At 35.4% G+C, this 15,769-nt stretch overlaps 1 protein-coding gene across 5 annotated transcripts in view; it reads right to left on the minus strand.

Annotated features, from left to right (window-relative positions):
• Positions 1-462: 462 nt before the first annotated feature.
• Positions 463-15,769, minus strand: part of Ca-alpha1D (Ca[2+]-channel protein alpha[[1]] subunit D) — a 71,239-nt gene continuing 55,932 nt past the window's right edge. The window contains exons 30-43 of one of the 5 annotated variants that reach the window (XM_087413988.1): positions 15,472-15,660; positions 15,289-15,391; positions 14,535-14,683; positions 13,223-13,447; positions 12,844-13,048; positions 12,636-12,769; positions 12,415-12,516; positions 12,210-12,308; positions 12,029-12,138; positions 11,433-11,561; positions 9,132-9,490; positions 7,979-8,392; positions 6,803-6,930; positions 463-6,639 (exon numbers count right to left, since the gene is read on the minus strand). In XM_087413988.1, the coding sequence (XP_087270114.1) occupies positions 6,289-6,639; positions 6,803-6,930; positions 7,979-8,392; positions 9,132-9,490; positions 11,433-11,561; positions 12,029-12,138; positions 12,210-12,308; positions 12,415-12,516; positions 12,636-12,769; positions 12,844-13,048; positions 13,223-13,447; positions 14,535-14,683; positions 15,289-15,391; positions 15,472-15,660 (2,697 nt within the window). In that variant the 3' untranslated portion in view covers positions 463-6,288. Of the gene's footprint in view, positions 6,640-6,802; positions 6,931-7,978; positions 8,393-9,131; positions 9,491-10,909; positions 10,954-11,432; positions 11,562-12,028; positions 12,139-12,209; positions 12,309-12,414; positions 12,517-12,635; positions 12,770-12,843; positions 13,049-13,222; positions 13,448-14,534; positions 14,684-15,288; positions 15,392-15,471; positions 15,661-15,769 lie in introns of those variants that run through there. The other 4 variants (XM_087413990.1, XM_011052894.2, XM_011052892.2 and 1 more) reach the window with 4 other exon arrangements.

Consider the following 15,769-nt stretch of genomic DNA (forward strand, 5'->3'; position numbering starts at 1 on the left):
AAACTGAATCGAAAAGTCCTATTATAAAAGTCCTATCGAAAAGTACCATTTTGCAATTTTCGTAATAATTAACAAGATACCAATTACTAAATATCACCAAGTATTGGTTTTCAATCACTTTTTACTCGAAGTACTATCAACTTTATAGAAAAGTAGCAAGAGACAAAAATTGTTTATTTTCTTCTCTCTAAAATCAATATTTCTTCTCTAAGAAAATCAATATTTGACGATTTAGTAATTAATATCTTGTTAACTATTGCGGAAATTGTAAAATGGTATAGGACTTTTCGAGACTCAGTTCAATCCGCTCTATCTTTATGCGAGAGTTTTATCGTTACTGATCAAACATCCTATATATATATATATATATATATATATATATATATATATATATATCGCTAAAAAAAGAAAATTATTTTTCGAAGGCAATAAGTTGCGAAATAATAGGATTTCGTGAAGAAATCTCATTTTAGTCCGTTCAATTTTATTTCCTATTTTTCTCACTTCATATTTCATAACATTCCAAGTTTAGAATATTCCATATTGAAACACACGGCATTACGCATTGCTCTAAACTTACGTGAAATATAATTAAGATGCATCCTTTGACAAATCTAGTTGTCTGTACGCCACTATAATCTAACATAGTAGATGAATATAATTATTGTGCACTTTGTTTCCATTATCACGCACGCTAAACGCTATCTCTTTTATTGAGAAATTTTGCGTCTTTTATCGCACTATACCCGACGTTACTATTATTATTAATATTTACAATTAATATTAATTTCCGACTATCAATATCATTTTATTTGAACGACTCGAGCATTATTCGTAACAAATAGATCGAAAAACAATCTTAATACAGTAGAAATACGTGATTGGTCCTGCTGAACCTTATATCTTCAGCTTTCCGCGCATTTTATGAAAACGTACACATTTATATATGTATATCATACAGAATACTCTATTAAGCAAAAAATATTTTGGGGCAAATTTCATGTCGGCTTCCTTTTTAAATTTCTCTCGGCTGACTGGAATTATATTTTTTTCCAATCGATTCATAATTTTTCTCTTGTTTTTAACTATACTATTCTCGACCGTTCCTCCCTGATCGTTTTTCAGTCTCACGAAAATATTGGAAAATATTTGGTCTTTCTATACGCGATTACCACACGATATTACCATACGGTATTTACGATATTCGAAATTTCGTAATAATATACGACATATACATATATTTTTTTTCCGCATTATCGGTTTATTATAACTTATTGTAAACGGAACTTAACACATTTCGTTGTAAATTTTGTTTCATTGTAAAACGGTATATAAACAGCCAAAGATTATGTTATTAAAACGTTGAAAAATTGACTATTCTATTGCGCACAAATGAAGCTACGTTCATTTCGCAAGCAAAATAGTCTCTTTTCAATTTTAAATCACGAATAATCTATCTGCCTGTCGTTTTCACCATTTAAATGTCAGATGATGATCTGTCCAAGAATCCAACGCCGATATCTTTCCTCTTGCTGAAAACTTTATTAACACTAGAACTAGCGAAGATTAATTACCTGTTTCTATTATTTAAATATACAGGATGTCCCAAAATAATCACTAAATATTTCATGGCCAAGGAGAGCGGACTAAACTGACTTGAAAAGTCTCTTCTACCATTTTGCAATTTTCGCAATAGTTAATAACATATTAATTACTAAAAATTGTCGAAAATTGATTTTCAATAATTTTTTATTTAAATACTATCTTATATATTCTAAATCTTATTTTACAATTTATAATTTTATTCTTCTTATTTTTGCCAACATGAAAAAATATGATATTAAAAAATTCTTAAAAAATTCTTAGAGTTCTATGAGAAAAAAATAAACAATTTTTATTCTTCTTGCAGTTTTGTTTTTCTTGCAGTTTTTCTGTAAAATCGATAGTATTTGAGCAAAAAATTATTGAAGACCAATTTTCGGCAATTTTAATATCTTGTTAACTATTGCGAAAATTACAAAATGTTATTTTTCGTAGAGGATAGACTAATTCAGTCCACTCTACCTGCTCATAAAATATTTAGCGATTATTTTGGAATCCTCTATATACTCATTTGAAAAAAAAGGATGAATGGGAAAAATAAATTTAATCATTTACATATTGCAACAAAAGTCATGGAAAATGCATTTCAATCAAATGCATGTCAATTTGATAATCAAATTATTTTGACTGCTTTAGTTGTTCTAGTGTTAAATCCTAGCAAAATATACACGTATATGCGTATATGTATGTACGTATACGTAGATTATGAACGAAAAAGATCGATTGCACGGGGTTTTAATTACTATGACAATTTTTATTCAGACATCATAAGATATAAACAGACTTCGGATTTTTAAACATTAGTGGTTCTGGACCGTGTGGCGCTCTATTTACTTTTTTTTATTTTTGTATTTTGTATCTCTTTCGTCTGCGAGAGACGAGAGGAACAGACGGCGATCTATATTACCTTACAGAGCGTAAAAAATTCTACTTGTGGTCATGTTTACGGACCCGTAGTCTCTGTAATTTACACTTACTGCTTCAGCATCATCCAACTCTTCTCTAAAAATTTGGCATATGTATGTGTATATATACATACACACACACGTATATATATATATATACTATATATATATATATATATATGTGTGTGTGTGTGTGTGTGTATATATATACATATACATATATATATATATATATACTATGTTTATATATGTATAATAACGGTTTCGCGTTATCATTTCCAATAAAGAAAGAGAATAATTATAAAAAAAGGGAGGCATAATCAACTAAAATTAATATATAGAGCGTCAAACGTGAGACATATAACGCAATCGATTAAAGAGACAAAATCAAAGATAAGGGAAAAAAATCTTCGATCATTTATACATCGGGCGATTTACAAGTCGATGATCAATACAAGCAAGGAACTCTTGGACTTGTAAAGAGAGAGAGCGTTAGGATAAAGCAAAATAATATACAAAAGAAACATAAGATGGGAAAATAGATTGGCGAGTTGTACGTAGGAAAATTCGCGAAGAGATGTGCGTGAGAGAGTGGAATTTGCATTGGTCGTAGACAAGCCGAAAGGCTGTCGAGGAACGTGGTTCTGAAAGTATTCAAACTAGCAGTCCGTATAACAATAAACCGATTTGTCAATCGCCTAGCATTCGCCCTAAATCGACGAAACTCTGATCTGAGGTCTCTTCCATTAAACATTAGAATTCTAATTAGTTCTACACGTTCTCTCCACGTTGCATTCTTTCTTTTTTCGGTTCGACATAGTATACAAATGGGAAAAATTGAAGCATTACGCGACAAATCTCCAGAACCACGCCGATTGACGAGTACTTATAAAATTTACGAGAGCTTAAAAATTTGTCAACGTCTATAAGTTAACATTTATATAGTTAGCTTCAGTGTCCATGCACCCTCCGGTTTTCAATCTCACGTTTCTGCGTATCTCAAACTCACTCGAATGATATACATCAATAACGCGATTTCTATTTGTTGTAATCGGAGATTGCATTGCTGCGGCTGCTGCGGTTCTCTGTCGGCTGCATTCATTTACGAGTGAACTCTTTATGCATGAAAGAGAGGACTCGCGCTATTTCCAAACAATTTATTCCAAAAATTTCGCATAAAGGCGCGATAAGTTATCTAGAGCAATTTTTCGCTTGTATTCTGTTGTAATACATTACTTACAATTATTCCGTAAAATTATTATAATATTACATTTAATATACATTTCATTATTATATATTAAAAGCCGATTAATTTTAAATCGTTTTATGATTTTTATTTCGATTGATTTAATTCCGTCTTTAATTGGTCCTTTAATTACGACTTTCGCTCAACGTTATAAATTTTCTGTAAAGCTAGCGAACTATGATTACTATCATTAATTTCTCACAATATAACAGAATATTTTCGAGGTCAAACGTTAGCTGATTGGAGTGAAACTTTTCAGTTAGCTCGTGGTTAATTAAAAATTACCGGTAAATCTCTCGTAAATGGCGCGAGTCCCCCGGAGATGAGAATGTCGGAATATCTATGAAGTGGCTTTTTAAAAAGCTCTCCGTATTGTTGAGCATGCTTGAAGGGGTGTAATCGTGAATTGAAAGAGAGAGAGAGAGAGAGAGAGAGAGAGAGAGAGAGAGAGAAAGAGATTCGTGATTCAGATCTTGATGTTCGATCGTCATCACATCCGAGTTTACATTTTACATAATAAAAATCATATATCGCGTGACCATATTATTTCTTCAAGAGGAAAAAGATCCGTGTACGTCCCATCTATTTACCCCGTTCCTATTACACCCTCGCCCCGCTATTCTCGTTTTGTATAGAGATTGCCATCTAGAGATATATATTTATATATATATATATATTAATATAATAATCTCGAATCTCTCGCAGCGCTAGTTTATCGGCCATTCATCCTCACGCATCTCAGCGGAAATATACGCGCACAACGGTGTTATGTACACAATTACAAATACGAATAATATCTATATATCGTCACAACATGTCATCAATAGTGTACAACACACTCGATTCGCAGCTCCCTCTTCTCGCGCAATAATAATTCGCAATAATAATCGTTTACTTTGTCTAAGTTGATAAAAGTCTTTCTCTGGTCCAAGAGAAGTTATAGATACTTAGGCACTTGTTATCTCGTCTAGAATCCATATACGCATGAATCATGAGTTGTAATTATCGTGCTAGTAACCGGTAATCATCGGAATAAGGATAACGAGAGTAATCAATAATGAGAACAACAAGAGCGATCATCCGCCGACGTGTTTTTCATCCTATCTTAACTCTTTACGATTCGAATTTTATTTTAACACTTTTATTTAACTTCTTCGCGTTGCTTACCTGTCTGTATAGAAGAGAGATTTTTTTTACTGTCCAATAGGAAATTATAGTGAGATAAAAAGTTATTACGTCAGAATACTCTTATAAGATAATAATAAATATTCTATGAAGCATCGTAAAAAGTTAAAATAGATGAGTTTTTGAAAAAGAAAACATTAGATCGCTGTAAAAATAGACGAATTAAGATAATTGAGAAAAATTTATTTTTATAAGATTTGACTTAATCTTTAACATGAGAAGTTTTAAATATTCATAATTTCAGATGTTTCGATTTCTCTTTTGTATTTCTCTTTTTAATACTGATACGAAATTTATTTTAATATTATATCTTTTAATCCTGAGAGAGGAATTTACTTTCTCAATTTCTAATTTATTATTTCCAGGCGCTTTTTATATAGATTAAATTATATAAAAATTACTATTTAAATTTATATTATTTTAAGAATTTTTTAATCAATCACTAAAATCCATGAGAAGTTTCGTAGAACAATATTTCCTATTACTTTCATTTTAATTCGTCTATTTTCTGTATGTGGAGTACACGCGGCGTTCGCCGTATCTCCCATGATCAGAAAGAATCGAACCAAAAACGGAGATTAATGTTAAATCAAAACAACGGCAAATTTCTACAAGATTGTTACTAGAGAAATAAACTCAATCCCGTCGGGAGTCCCAAGTCCCGGGATATTCCGTCGATTTTAATCTCGCGATTGTTCGACATTCAAAAAATGAAGCTCCGCGCCGTGATGATTCCTTAGATCATTCCGATCATCCATCGCGGCGAAAATACATCTTAAAAGTCTACATATTCTTGTGCCTAAACGAACAGCAACTTGCTTTGCTCTATTATAACTCGCACGCATCTCGTCCGAGATATCATGTCAAGTTAACGAGCGATTCGCATGACTCAAAAATGTCGGATAAACACGCGCGTTCGGTTAGAAAATATTTGCTCGAACGAAAATACGCGTTCATTGGTGTTCATCACGGGATGAACATCTCGACATTGAGCGGCCGCCTTTCGTCACGATTTTGGCCCGCTTTTCCTTAGATTAAACCAGCGTTTTGTCGAGTGACATCTCTCAATCCGCACCTAACTACAACTATACATATTCGGAACAGTTTATAAAGCGTCCTCAGTGCTTTTCGAGCAACAACAACAACAACGGCGATTAAACCCCGTGCAGTCTGAATCCATCGAACTCACGCGATTGATTCAGATCCTGATGAAGAGGTCACGATGATTCTTCGCAGTTACTTCATGTTAACTGGCGATCTCGGTATTTCGGCGACTACTCCCAATGAGGGGGAGTAAGAATTTTCGGGTTACGTGGACGATGTTCGCGTCGCAGCGAGCTTCTCGTCCTGCTAGGACGGCGATTGTCGCTGTTGCTGTTGTTGTCGGTTACTACTGCGACGGTAGCTGGAAGAGTGCAGCTGGCGATAGACCGGCTGACTCGGTGGCTGTTCCTGTAACGGTTGATAACCGATGCCGGTCGTGGTCTGTTGCTGGGTGCTCCACGGCTGCAGCTGTTGCTGCTCCGCGCCCTGCTGTAACTCATAGGTCAACGGCTGACCACGTCGCTCCTGAAGGAGTAACTGGTGAGCTGCTTGATCCATCTCCTCGCGCGTCATGTCCAACGCCTCTTGCATCTCACGCGACGTGTATCGTACGAAATCCGGATCACAGAATTTGCCCAGACCTTGTTCCACCAGGACCTGAAAAAAACGTATGAAAAATTGTTTTATTATTTTTAGGTTTCGATTTATCTTTTTTTATGATATAAGTGAGTCAATAATTAACCTTTATTTTTCCCTTAAAAATTAAGATGCAGTTAAAGTTACTTATTGACTGATTCTTATCCTTTATTCTGAAACTCACTCGTCCAACGAGGCTCTCCGCGCTTCCAATGACCTCAAAGTTCGGCTTCCGGTCCGCAGGACTGCCGGGCATACTGTGGGACAGGCGCTCTGCGCCGACGCTTCCATTACTCTCTTTGGCCCAGGAAACTGACGAACGAGGAGAGGCGTCAGAGTGTTAGCTCGAATAAGTCACACCCTGCCTCCTTATCGCTTTCGATTTACTTTTGCCGAAAGGCCATTTGCATTAGCGAGCATAGCACACATAAACTGATTTAGTGACACACGAGTACTTCTTTCAAGCTTTACGAAATTACTAATATTAGGTGTATTAATCGAATTGCAGTTAAGAATAAAGCATTAGGTAACAAGACTATTAGGAGATTAGTTTGAAAGCTGACAGAACGCGTGCTTCGAGCAGCGGTTGACCACCTGAGCAACACTTTGCTTCGTATCCACGTCTCTCTTCGTATATTTTTTGCGTCGATCCCTCTCGGGAAATTTTATCATGCAGGGGTTGTTCGAATGAAAAATGATTGTACCTTACACGTCAAGCTGTCTGCTTTTGTAGACTTTACATGTTAGATTCATTCGATTTTCATTCGAGAAAATTATTTTTACTGCTTTATAATCACTTTACATCAAATCAAATTTTAATTGAATTATTCTTTGATTAGGAAAGAAATAATATTTAATAATTCTGTGCTTTTTTTATGAAAATGATAGAAATTTTAACAAATTATCAAGGAGAATTGCAGAGATAATTGAAGCGTAAATCAAGAAAATGAATAATAAAATCTTGAACAAATGAAATAAGAGAATTATTGCTCATACATTATTATTTATTAATCTTTTGCGATCGATAGTTTTTAAATATTAAATATTTAATTTTTATCCTGACTTTGTTAAAATATTACCTGACATGATAAATTTCATACATAGTTACTTTATTACTTTACAAAAGTTTAAAACAGATCGTAAAACTTATAAATCATAACTATGTTATACATCATAATTATAATTTTTTCATTTATTCTAAAAGACAACTTATTAGTTGTTTGAAAAAATAAAATGTTGGACAATACTATAAAACATAAATTGTAAATAATTTTAATCGTTCATAAAAATAATTGGTATCATAGTATATCTATACCATCTATACGATCGCAAAAGATTTATTCACGCGTGCTTTAGTCACCTCTGCCGTGGTAGGATGACGCTCGGTGTGACAAGCAGGAGGCGCAGACGCGCCATTGTCGCGAATCGACATCGGCGAGGAAGCCGGCCACGGCGATCGCTTGGTTCTGTGCCATTTTAAGGCCATTGGCGACGGTGCGCGAGCCGGGGCCTGACGACGAAGCGGCACCGGCCGTGGCGGCTGCAGCGGCTTCATCCCGTGACCGGAAGCTCGCTGGAGCCGACTTGCCACCGGCAGTCGCAGCATCATGACGGGCCTTAGCCCGGCGCTTCGACGACCGGCCGCCCAGCACGGTGACATGGGGTTTCCCTGTCGTGCCCCGCGCCACGCCACCCTCCGAGTGCGGGTTCCACTTGCCGGAATCGCTCGATCCGCTTCCGGTTGACGTGTCCTCGTCGTTACAGTCGTCTATGGCTGCGTGCGAGGACACGGGGACGTTTATCAATGGGAAATAATGCCTAATCACGCCTATTTTTCGCAAGTCGATCTTACTATACTGGCGGGCGCGACGAAATTTTATTGAATAAAATTAAAAAAGAACGAAAAGCGAAACGTTCAATATATAAATACAATACTCTTAATTTAATACGCTGTTAATTTTGTTTGTTTTATTAGATAATTGTCTATTGTATGTTTCATTTTTCTATAATCATTCATTTATTTTTACACCAATACTTGTAATAATTTTAATAATAATTTCCAATTTTTCAATATTCTATTTGTATTAAATACTCAAGAGAATTTAGTTTTATAGATGAGTAAAATGAATTATAAGTAAATTAATTGACTGGAAAGTGAAACCAAGAGGTCAGTAGGTTCTTTCGCCAGCATAGCAACAGGACTTTGCGACTCACTAATGTTCACTTCTATCAATGTAGATTAGCTTTAATTTCAATTCAATTTACTCTTCATCTTTTCCTAATTCTTAGAAGAAAATAAAAAGTGCTCTCTAAAACTTTTTGAGTAAATTATTACTCTCAAGAGTGAAGTCTCACTCTTAAAGATTGAAAATTGAACCATTGTTTTTCAAGACTGACTCAATTTTCATTCCTTAAAGTGATATTCAACTTCATAGAATTTAAAGAGTGAATTAAACCGAGATTAAAGTTAATCTACATTAGTAGAAATGAACATAAACTGGCCATTCCCGTACCGTGATTGCTCCAGACTGCGCAATCGACGCAGCAGCCTCGCGACGCGTAGGTATAATAACAGTTCGTCCCGTTTGACGAGGAAGCGGGGCTTGAGCTCGTCGCGGTGGTCGAGGTGTTCGCGCTCGTGGTACACGACGCGGTGATCGTCGTCGTCGCGACGCTCGACCCGCTCGTCGTGCCGGCCGCCGCAGATGCTGCTGCGGTGGCTGCCGTCGCTGCCGTTGCTGCCGCTGTGACGGCAGGGATGTGCACGGCGCCGACGGTGCCGATGATCGGAGTGCCGGTGGACGAGGACGGTGCGTTCCGTCGCGGTGGAGGCGTGGGTGGCGTCAACTGCCGCTCGATTCCGTCCTGAAGACTGCACGAGCGTGCACACGCACACGCGGGATAGGACGGCGAAGGAAGAAAAGAAAAGCGTAACGGCCGTTCTTAGTACGTTAATGCATGTAACGTTAATACATGTTATGGCAGATCCATGAACTCCCGAAAAAAGCCTCGAGATATTTTACTTAAAATAACAGAGAGGTACTCTAAGTGAAAATCTAAAATACCGTAGGGAAAATTTGCCATCTGAAAGAACACAAACATTAGATATCTGAGATGATAAATAATGGTTGTCTCTTTAATATGGACAAATTTGTTTCCTCTTCTCATCTCAGATCTCTCTTTTATTATTTATTTCACTTTCTGTATTAGATTTAATTGTTCAAGATTTCGTAAGAAGAAATATACTATGAGATAGGTATGTGTTATTTAATCAAAAATAATTGAAATTAATTTTTAAAATAGTATAAAAAAATTAATATGTGTTTTTTTAGAGGTGTGCGAGGACCCGAAAATATCGAGAACCCAATGATCGAGACGGGTCGGGAAGACATCGGATCGAGTTGGGTCGGGTCTCGAAAATTTCGAGATTCTTGAAAGTATCGGGATTTTCGAAAATGTTTGGAATTCTCGAGGAAGTTGAGATTCTCGATAAAAAGTCGAGATTCCCGAAAGAATTTATATTCCCGAAAATTTCGACAACCTGATTGCTACTGAAGAGTCGCTTTAACAAATCTTAACGACAAATTCTATATTTGTGCTTGATGATTACAATTACAAAATTTTTATTAAAACGAGTCTCGAAATGGCAATCGAATTTTCAGGAAAAGCGACAGACTCGAGAATATTGAATCGGGAATCTCGATTCTTTCGAGAATCTTGATTCTTTCGAGAAACCCAACTCTGCCGGGAATCCCGATTCTATCGGGAATCCCGACTCTGTTGGAAATCCCGAAAACTTCGGAAATTCGACCCGATCCCGACAAAAATTCCCGTCCCAATCTATTCGCGTTTTCGCACACCTCTAGTATTTTTATTATAAATCGACCTAAGAGTCATGTTTTCATCGAGGCATTTGGAGGCGCTTAACAAGCATTATCATCAATATGTAGCGATAATCTACGATTAGTAGTAGTAGTACAAACAACATGCGATCAGCCGGACATAAATGTTATTACGGGCGGGACCCAAACGCATTCTTTTTGCATTTTGAAATACATGTGCGACCCGCACGTCTAATTATTCTCGCAATCTTGCAAAATCAACTCCCGTTTAATCAGTTTTTACATGAATATCATGTCCGATTTCTTGTAAGAACGTAGTTGAACGGGATTCTCGAGGCGAATTAATGAAAGACACATGCAGCCGCGCAGAGCAAGCAATGCGACTCAACAAAAAAAAAAAAACAAAAAAAAATGGAAAGCCAGCTACTGATCGCCCTAACTTGTCTTACCATATTCGCTATTGGGATGGAGATAGTTACCGCTACCCGATCCACTGAAACGGTACGATAGTAAACAGAAAAGCGAAAGGGATAATGAGAGATGATACGAATCGACCCACTCTAAGAGACGAAATAATTTGTCGCAAGTGAGAAAATTTAGCTAAAGGTCATCTAAAAATATTGAGGATTCAAATTTATCATTGACAAATAAATTACAATATTGATAAATCGCATCGTCCATTTTTTATCATTTTATATTACTGCGCGTTTAACAAAAGAGAAAATAAAACGTGACGTAGCGTTCTATCTCGACTACGTAAATTTACGGGATTATTTCGTATAATGAACCAATTAAAAAGTCAAATTGATGAACGTCCTGCATGCACCATTACGTGATAAATCGAAAAATAGAAAAAAATAAAATCTTTATGAGAAATAATAACTATCGATTACACACGGATATAATAATTCTAATAAAAACTCCCTGCAATTTATCGCACGTTCGCTCGCTCTGTACGCGCTCTGTACTTACTCGACCACTTTGTAAGACGTTTGTTGCGCCGGATTACCGAAGACAGCGAGTGGTCTTAGAGGTATATTCTCTTCGACTGCCAGTCGCAAATCAGTTCCCAACTGGTTCATCGCGCCGTCGCTTAAACCACTATAGAATTATTTTTTTATACATCAATTCATAATTCGTAATTAATATAATTGAACTAGCATTATTTAATAAATTAATAACTTTTATTATAGGCATTAGAAAAAATATAAACAACGTTCTTTAGATTAAATTTTAATATTCATGATCAAATAGATGTAAAGTTATAAAGATTAATGTCCGTGTTTACCAATGTAAATTAATTTTAACTTCGAGATTCAATTTACTTTTTATCTTTTTCTAATATTTAAAAATGAAAAAAGATGAGGAGTTATAGTTTAATCAAGATTAAATTAAATTACATTGATAGAAACACGGGCAATAAAGTGTTCAAAAAATTTTGCAAATGTCTAAAATAATTTAATAATAGATGGAAACATTCGGAATTGTAAAGAAAAATTATTGAAGAATTTAATTTTCATTTTTCTGACGCGCCTAATCTATATCAATTCAAATACGTGAAAAATTACCCTGCTATATTTGGCACAATTTGCTGAGCGATTTGTCTGGTGACATCCGTGACGGCGGTTCTCCGTAACGAGGCATACGGTAGAAAATCTATGGAATTGGTCGGAGAAGCCTGTAAGAAAGTTTACGATTAGAACAACCGATAGGAATTGTATTCTACATCAAAATTAAAACATTACGTGCCTTCGCAGCGGTAGAATTAACCTTCAGCGATTTCGCTCTATGAAAGTGATGTCCTTTTCGCATGCTGGACCATACGCTGCCAAAGAGCGAGTGATTTCTCTAAAAATATTAAATAATTGCATAATATGTAGAAGTTCAATTACATTAATTCAATTACATTAATAAGTTTCTCGGGAGATAATATATAAAAAGACCGCTGTCTTACCCTGTGCATAGGTTCCGGATTGTCGTCGAGAAGTTCTTCTAAATTACCGGAAATCGCGCGTTTCAATTCAGGGCCAGCTTCGTGTAACGTTCTCAACCCGGCCTTTTAAAATATAATTATAACATATAGCGAATAATATTATATATGAAATATCCAAGCATGATTCTAAGTTAGTATATTTTAAGTACATCAATTTCTTTTAAATTCAAAAAAAAACTTACTTGAAGAGTCACAGTGTTGTGACAATCTCTATCACCGTCCTTCATTTCCTGTTCTTTACGTTTCTTGAATCGACGGAAATAGTCCTGAATGAGGAAGGTCGCGTAAAATTTGCCGACCGTCACCTCGTCGTCCACTGGAAAGATCGATTCGAAGTGTAAATTTAATTTCGTGAAAGAAAATCAATTTTAGTGGTGGAGAAACGCTTACCTCCAGGTGGTGGTACAACTTGATCTAAAAGCTTTGGACTAGTTCTCTTCCAGATCTTTTTGATTACCGCCCTGAGTTCGGCATTTGCATCGTCAATGTTGCCCTCCGTTTTTATCCTTAGTGAAGTCCTCACGACGGCAAATAAAGTCGCGTTGAACAATACAGTGCCGTCACTGTTCAGCGGCATGTTCATTGAGACGAGTCTCTGAATTTTTAATTTCAAGATTAGATATGATTCCGTTAATTTAAATTTTACTTTGAATTACACATCATTCTTTTTCTTTGTTAAATACGAATTTATAATTATATAAATTTTAACGTGTCCTTCATTAAAATTTATATAATTATGATTATGATATTATTAGTTTCATTTACTAACCTTGCAAGCTACCCTATGTGGACACAACTTTCCGAAACCCAAAGGTGGCGATATTTTCCTTAGTAACGTTACCACGTCGAGATGTTTAATTCGACCCTTAGCGTCGGGATCATACTCGGACCACAGGCGAATAAACTCGTCCAAGTGGTGCGGTCCGAGAATCGACCAGTCTCTCGTTAAGTAGTCGAAATTGTCCATAATAACGGCGACGAAAAGATTAATGATCTGTTTTTTTCGTGAGATATATATTAAATTTGGAAGCTCAAACGAAGATCTAAATCAATGCTGGGATTTACTTGCATAAGAATTTACACGCGAGTTGGTGAAGTAAGGAACAGGAACCAAGAACTGAAAATCGGCCAAAATATGCAAGTAGGAAAAGTGGGGAAATTGCAGCGAATAATTGTGTGCATTCTGGTACTTTTCCAATAGATGAAGATATCATCATGATAAAATTTTTAGGAGGTCGTCCTTTTTTTAAGATATAAATATAAAAGATAAGACGTAAATACATTGTTAGCTAGAGAAATACGAAAAAGTGAAATCACATCTTTTCTTGTTATTTTAGAAAATTCAGAAAATAAGGTGGTAAGTCCGTATTTTTAATTTGTTTATTTAAAGTTGCATACGTTATTAAAGTACGTTAATATGTGCATCTCTTGAACTGTTATTTAAATTTGGTTAGGAATTGTTGAAGTAATCGTATTTCATACCGACGGATAACTGCGCAAGCGTTTTGAAATGCGTACAATTACTCATCTTCCATATATTGTATGACTAGCACTAATTTTTTTCGTTTCTTCTTTCTTGGCATTATTATTTTATTTTGCCATTTCATTTTGCCAAAGTCTATATGTGCATTATTATTATATTCGTTTTGTATTTTTTCTTAGTATATACAATATATATTTAAAATATATTTAATATATATTTATATTGCAATATAATGAATATATTTTCTGATTTCTTTGTCAACATTCCACAATTTACTCATTTCTTACGACTTTTATTTTGTGCACAATTACTCGACGCGCGAGAAATTTTTTCGCTTTTCCGTTTTTTCCTTAAAAAAAAAACAACCTTATTGAATGAAAATCTGTTCGATATGAGGATACGTAATGATAGAAGAATGTTTATGGTTTCTATTTCCATACATATGGTATATCTTTAAACTTGAAAAACCATTCCAGGGCAATAAATTTCTCTTAGGTGCGCACAGCATCCCCCCCTCTCCCCCACTTTCTCCTAAATCCCAGCGCTGATCTAAATAATAAAATAGAACTAATATGAGATAATTACAAGATGCACTTACGAGAAATGAACAGAGAACATAAAAGGATATGAAGTAAGGAAATGCAATGTCCGACCCGCAGCTGTCCTTGTCGAGCTCGTCGCTGTTAGAATCACATTTGACACTTGCTTGCGACGAACAATCCATCATTATTTCTTGCCACGCCTCACCTATGATCACAAATATCGATCGATCATTTTGTTCAGTAATTACTTTTAATAATTACTTTTGACGGCTAATTATATAATATTTCGCGATTATATATTTTAATTAAATAAAATTTTCATGCCTCGGTAGTCTAAAGGCTTAGGACGCTCGCACGGAATGCAAGAGATTCGGATTTGACTCCCAACCGAGGTAATATTTTTCGCAATAAGAATTAATTATTTACAGATTTTAATATGTCATTCAACATTACTAAGATCGTTTCGAAGATGCGAATAAACATCAAAAATTTATTAAATTGCTATCGTCAATTTAACTCGTGATATTACTGCGGTAGTTTAGTAGCGTTTTAATACCGAAAAATCATTTTGCCACGCGTTTCTAAGAACTACATACGTAGTATATAAATTCACACAAGAATCATACAAGCATTTAAGATCCAGCTAGATCGTTTAAAGCTTTGATTTCTATTTGTGTTATCATATATACGGTCCTATAATATATTATATCGTTTCATTTTAAATATTGCATTTCTGCTAAACGATCAAAAGTTGTTTAATCGTAAAATTTTATCTTTTAATAAAAAATGTAAGCCAAATAAAACTTATACCTGTTGCTGATCTAAACAAAACCAATACGGCTTGCGGAAAGGATTGGAAATTGTTATTGCGATTTATCGCCGTATCGTCGTCTATCGCGATCTTTCCGAAGACCTGAAAAGAAGCGTTCGCTTAAATTACCGTCGTTTATGTACTTCAAACACGTGTTTTTCCATCGATCGACGTTTGCTTACCTGCATGCCTATCACAGCGTAAATGAAAAAGAGCATTATAATGAGAAGAGCGACATAGGGCAGAGCCTGAAAAGACTTGATAAATGTCCATAAAAGTGTTCGGATGCCCTCCCCTCTGCTCAATAACTTGACCAATCTCATTACACGAAACAGTCTAAAGAAATTAATGGAAATAATGCTGGATCCGGGCTGCAAGGATGACAAAATAGTTTTGTTACACACAGTTTCACTTCCTCTCCTTAAATATGATTGCGAATATTGCCTCAGGTATTTGGTCAAAGTCGAGCGCAACTGATAC

This window comes from Acromyrmex echinatior, chromosome 1 (genome assembly GCF_024713525.1).
Source record: "Acromyrmex echinatior isolate Ae372 chromosome 1, ASM2471352v2, whole genome shotgun sequence".
Classification (NCBI taxonomy): Eukaryota; Metazoa; Arthropoda; class Insecta; order Hymenoptera; family Formicidae; genus Acromyrmex; species Acromyrmex echinatior.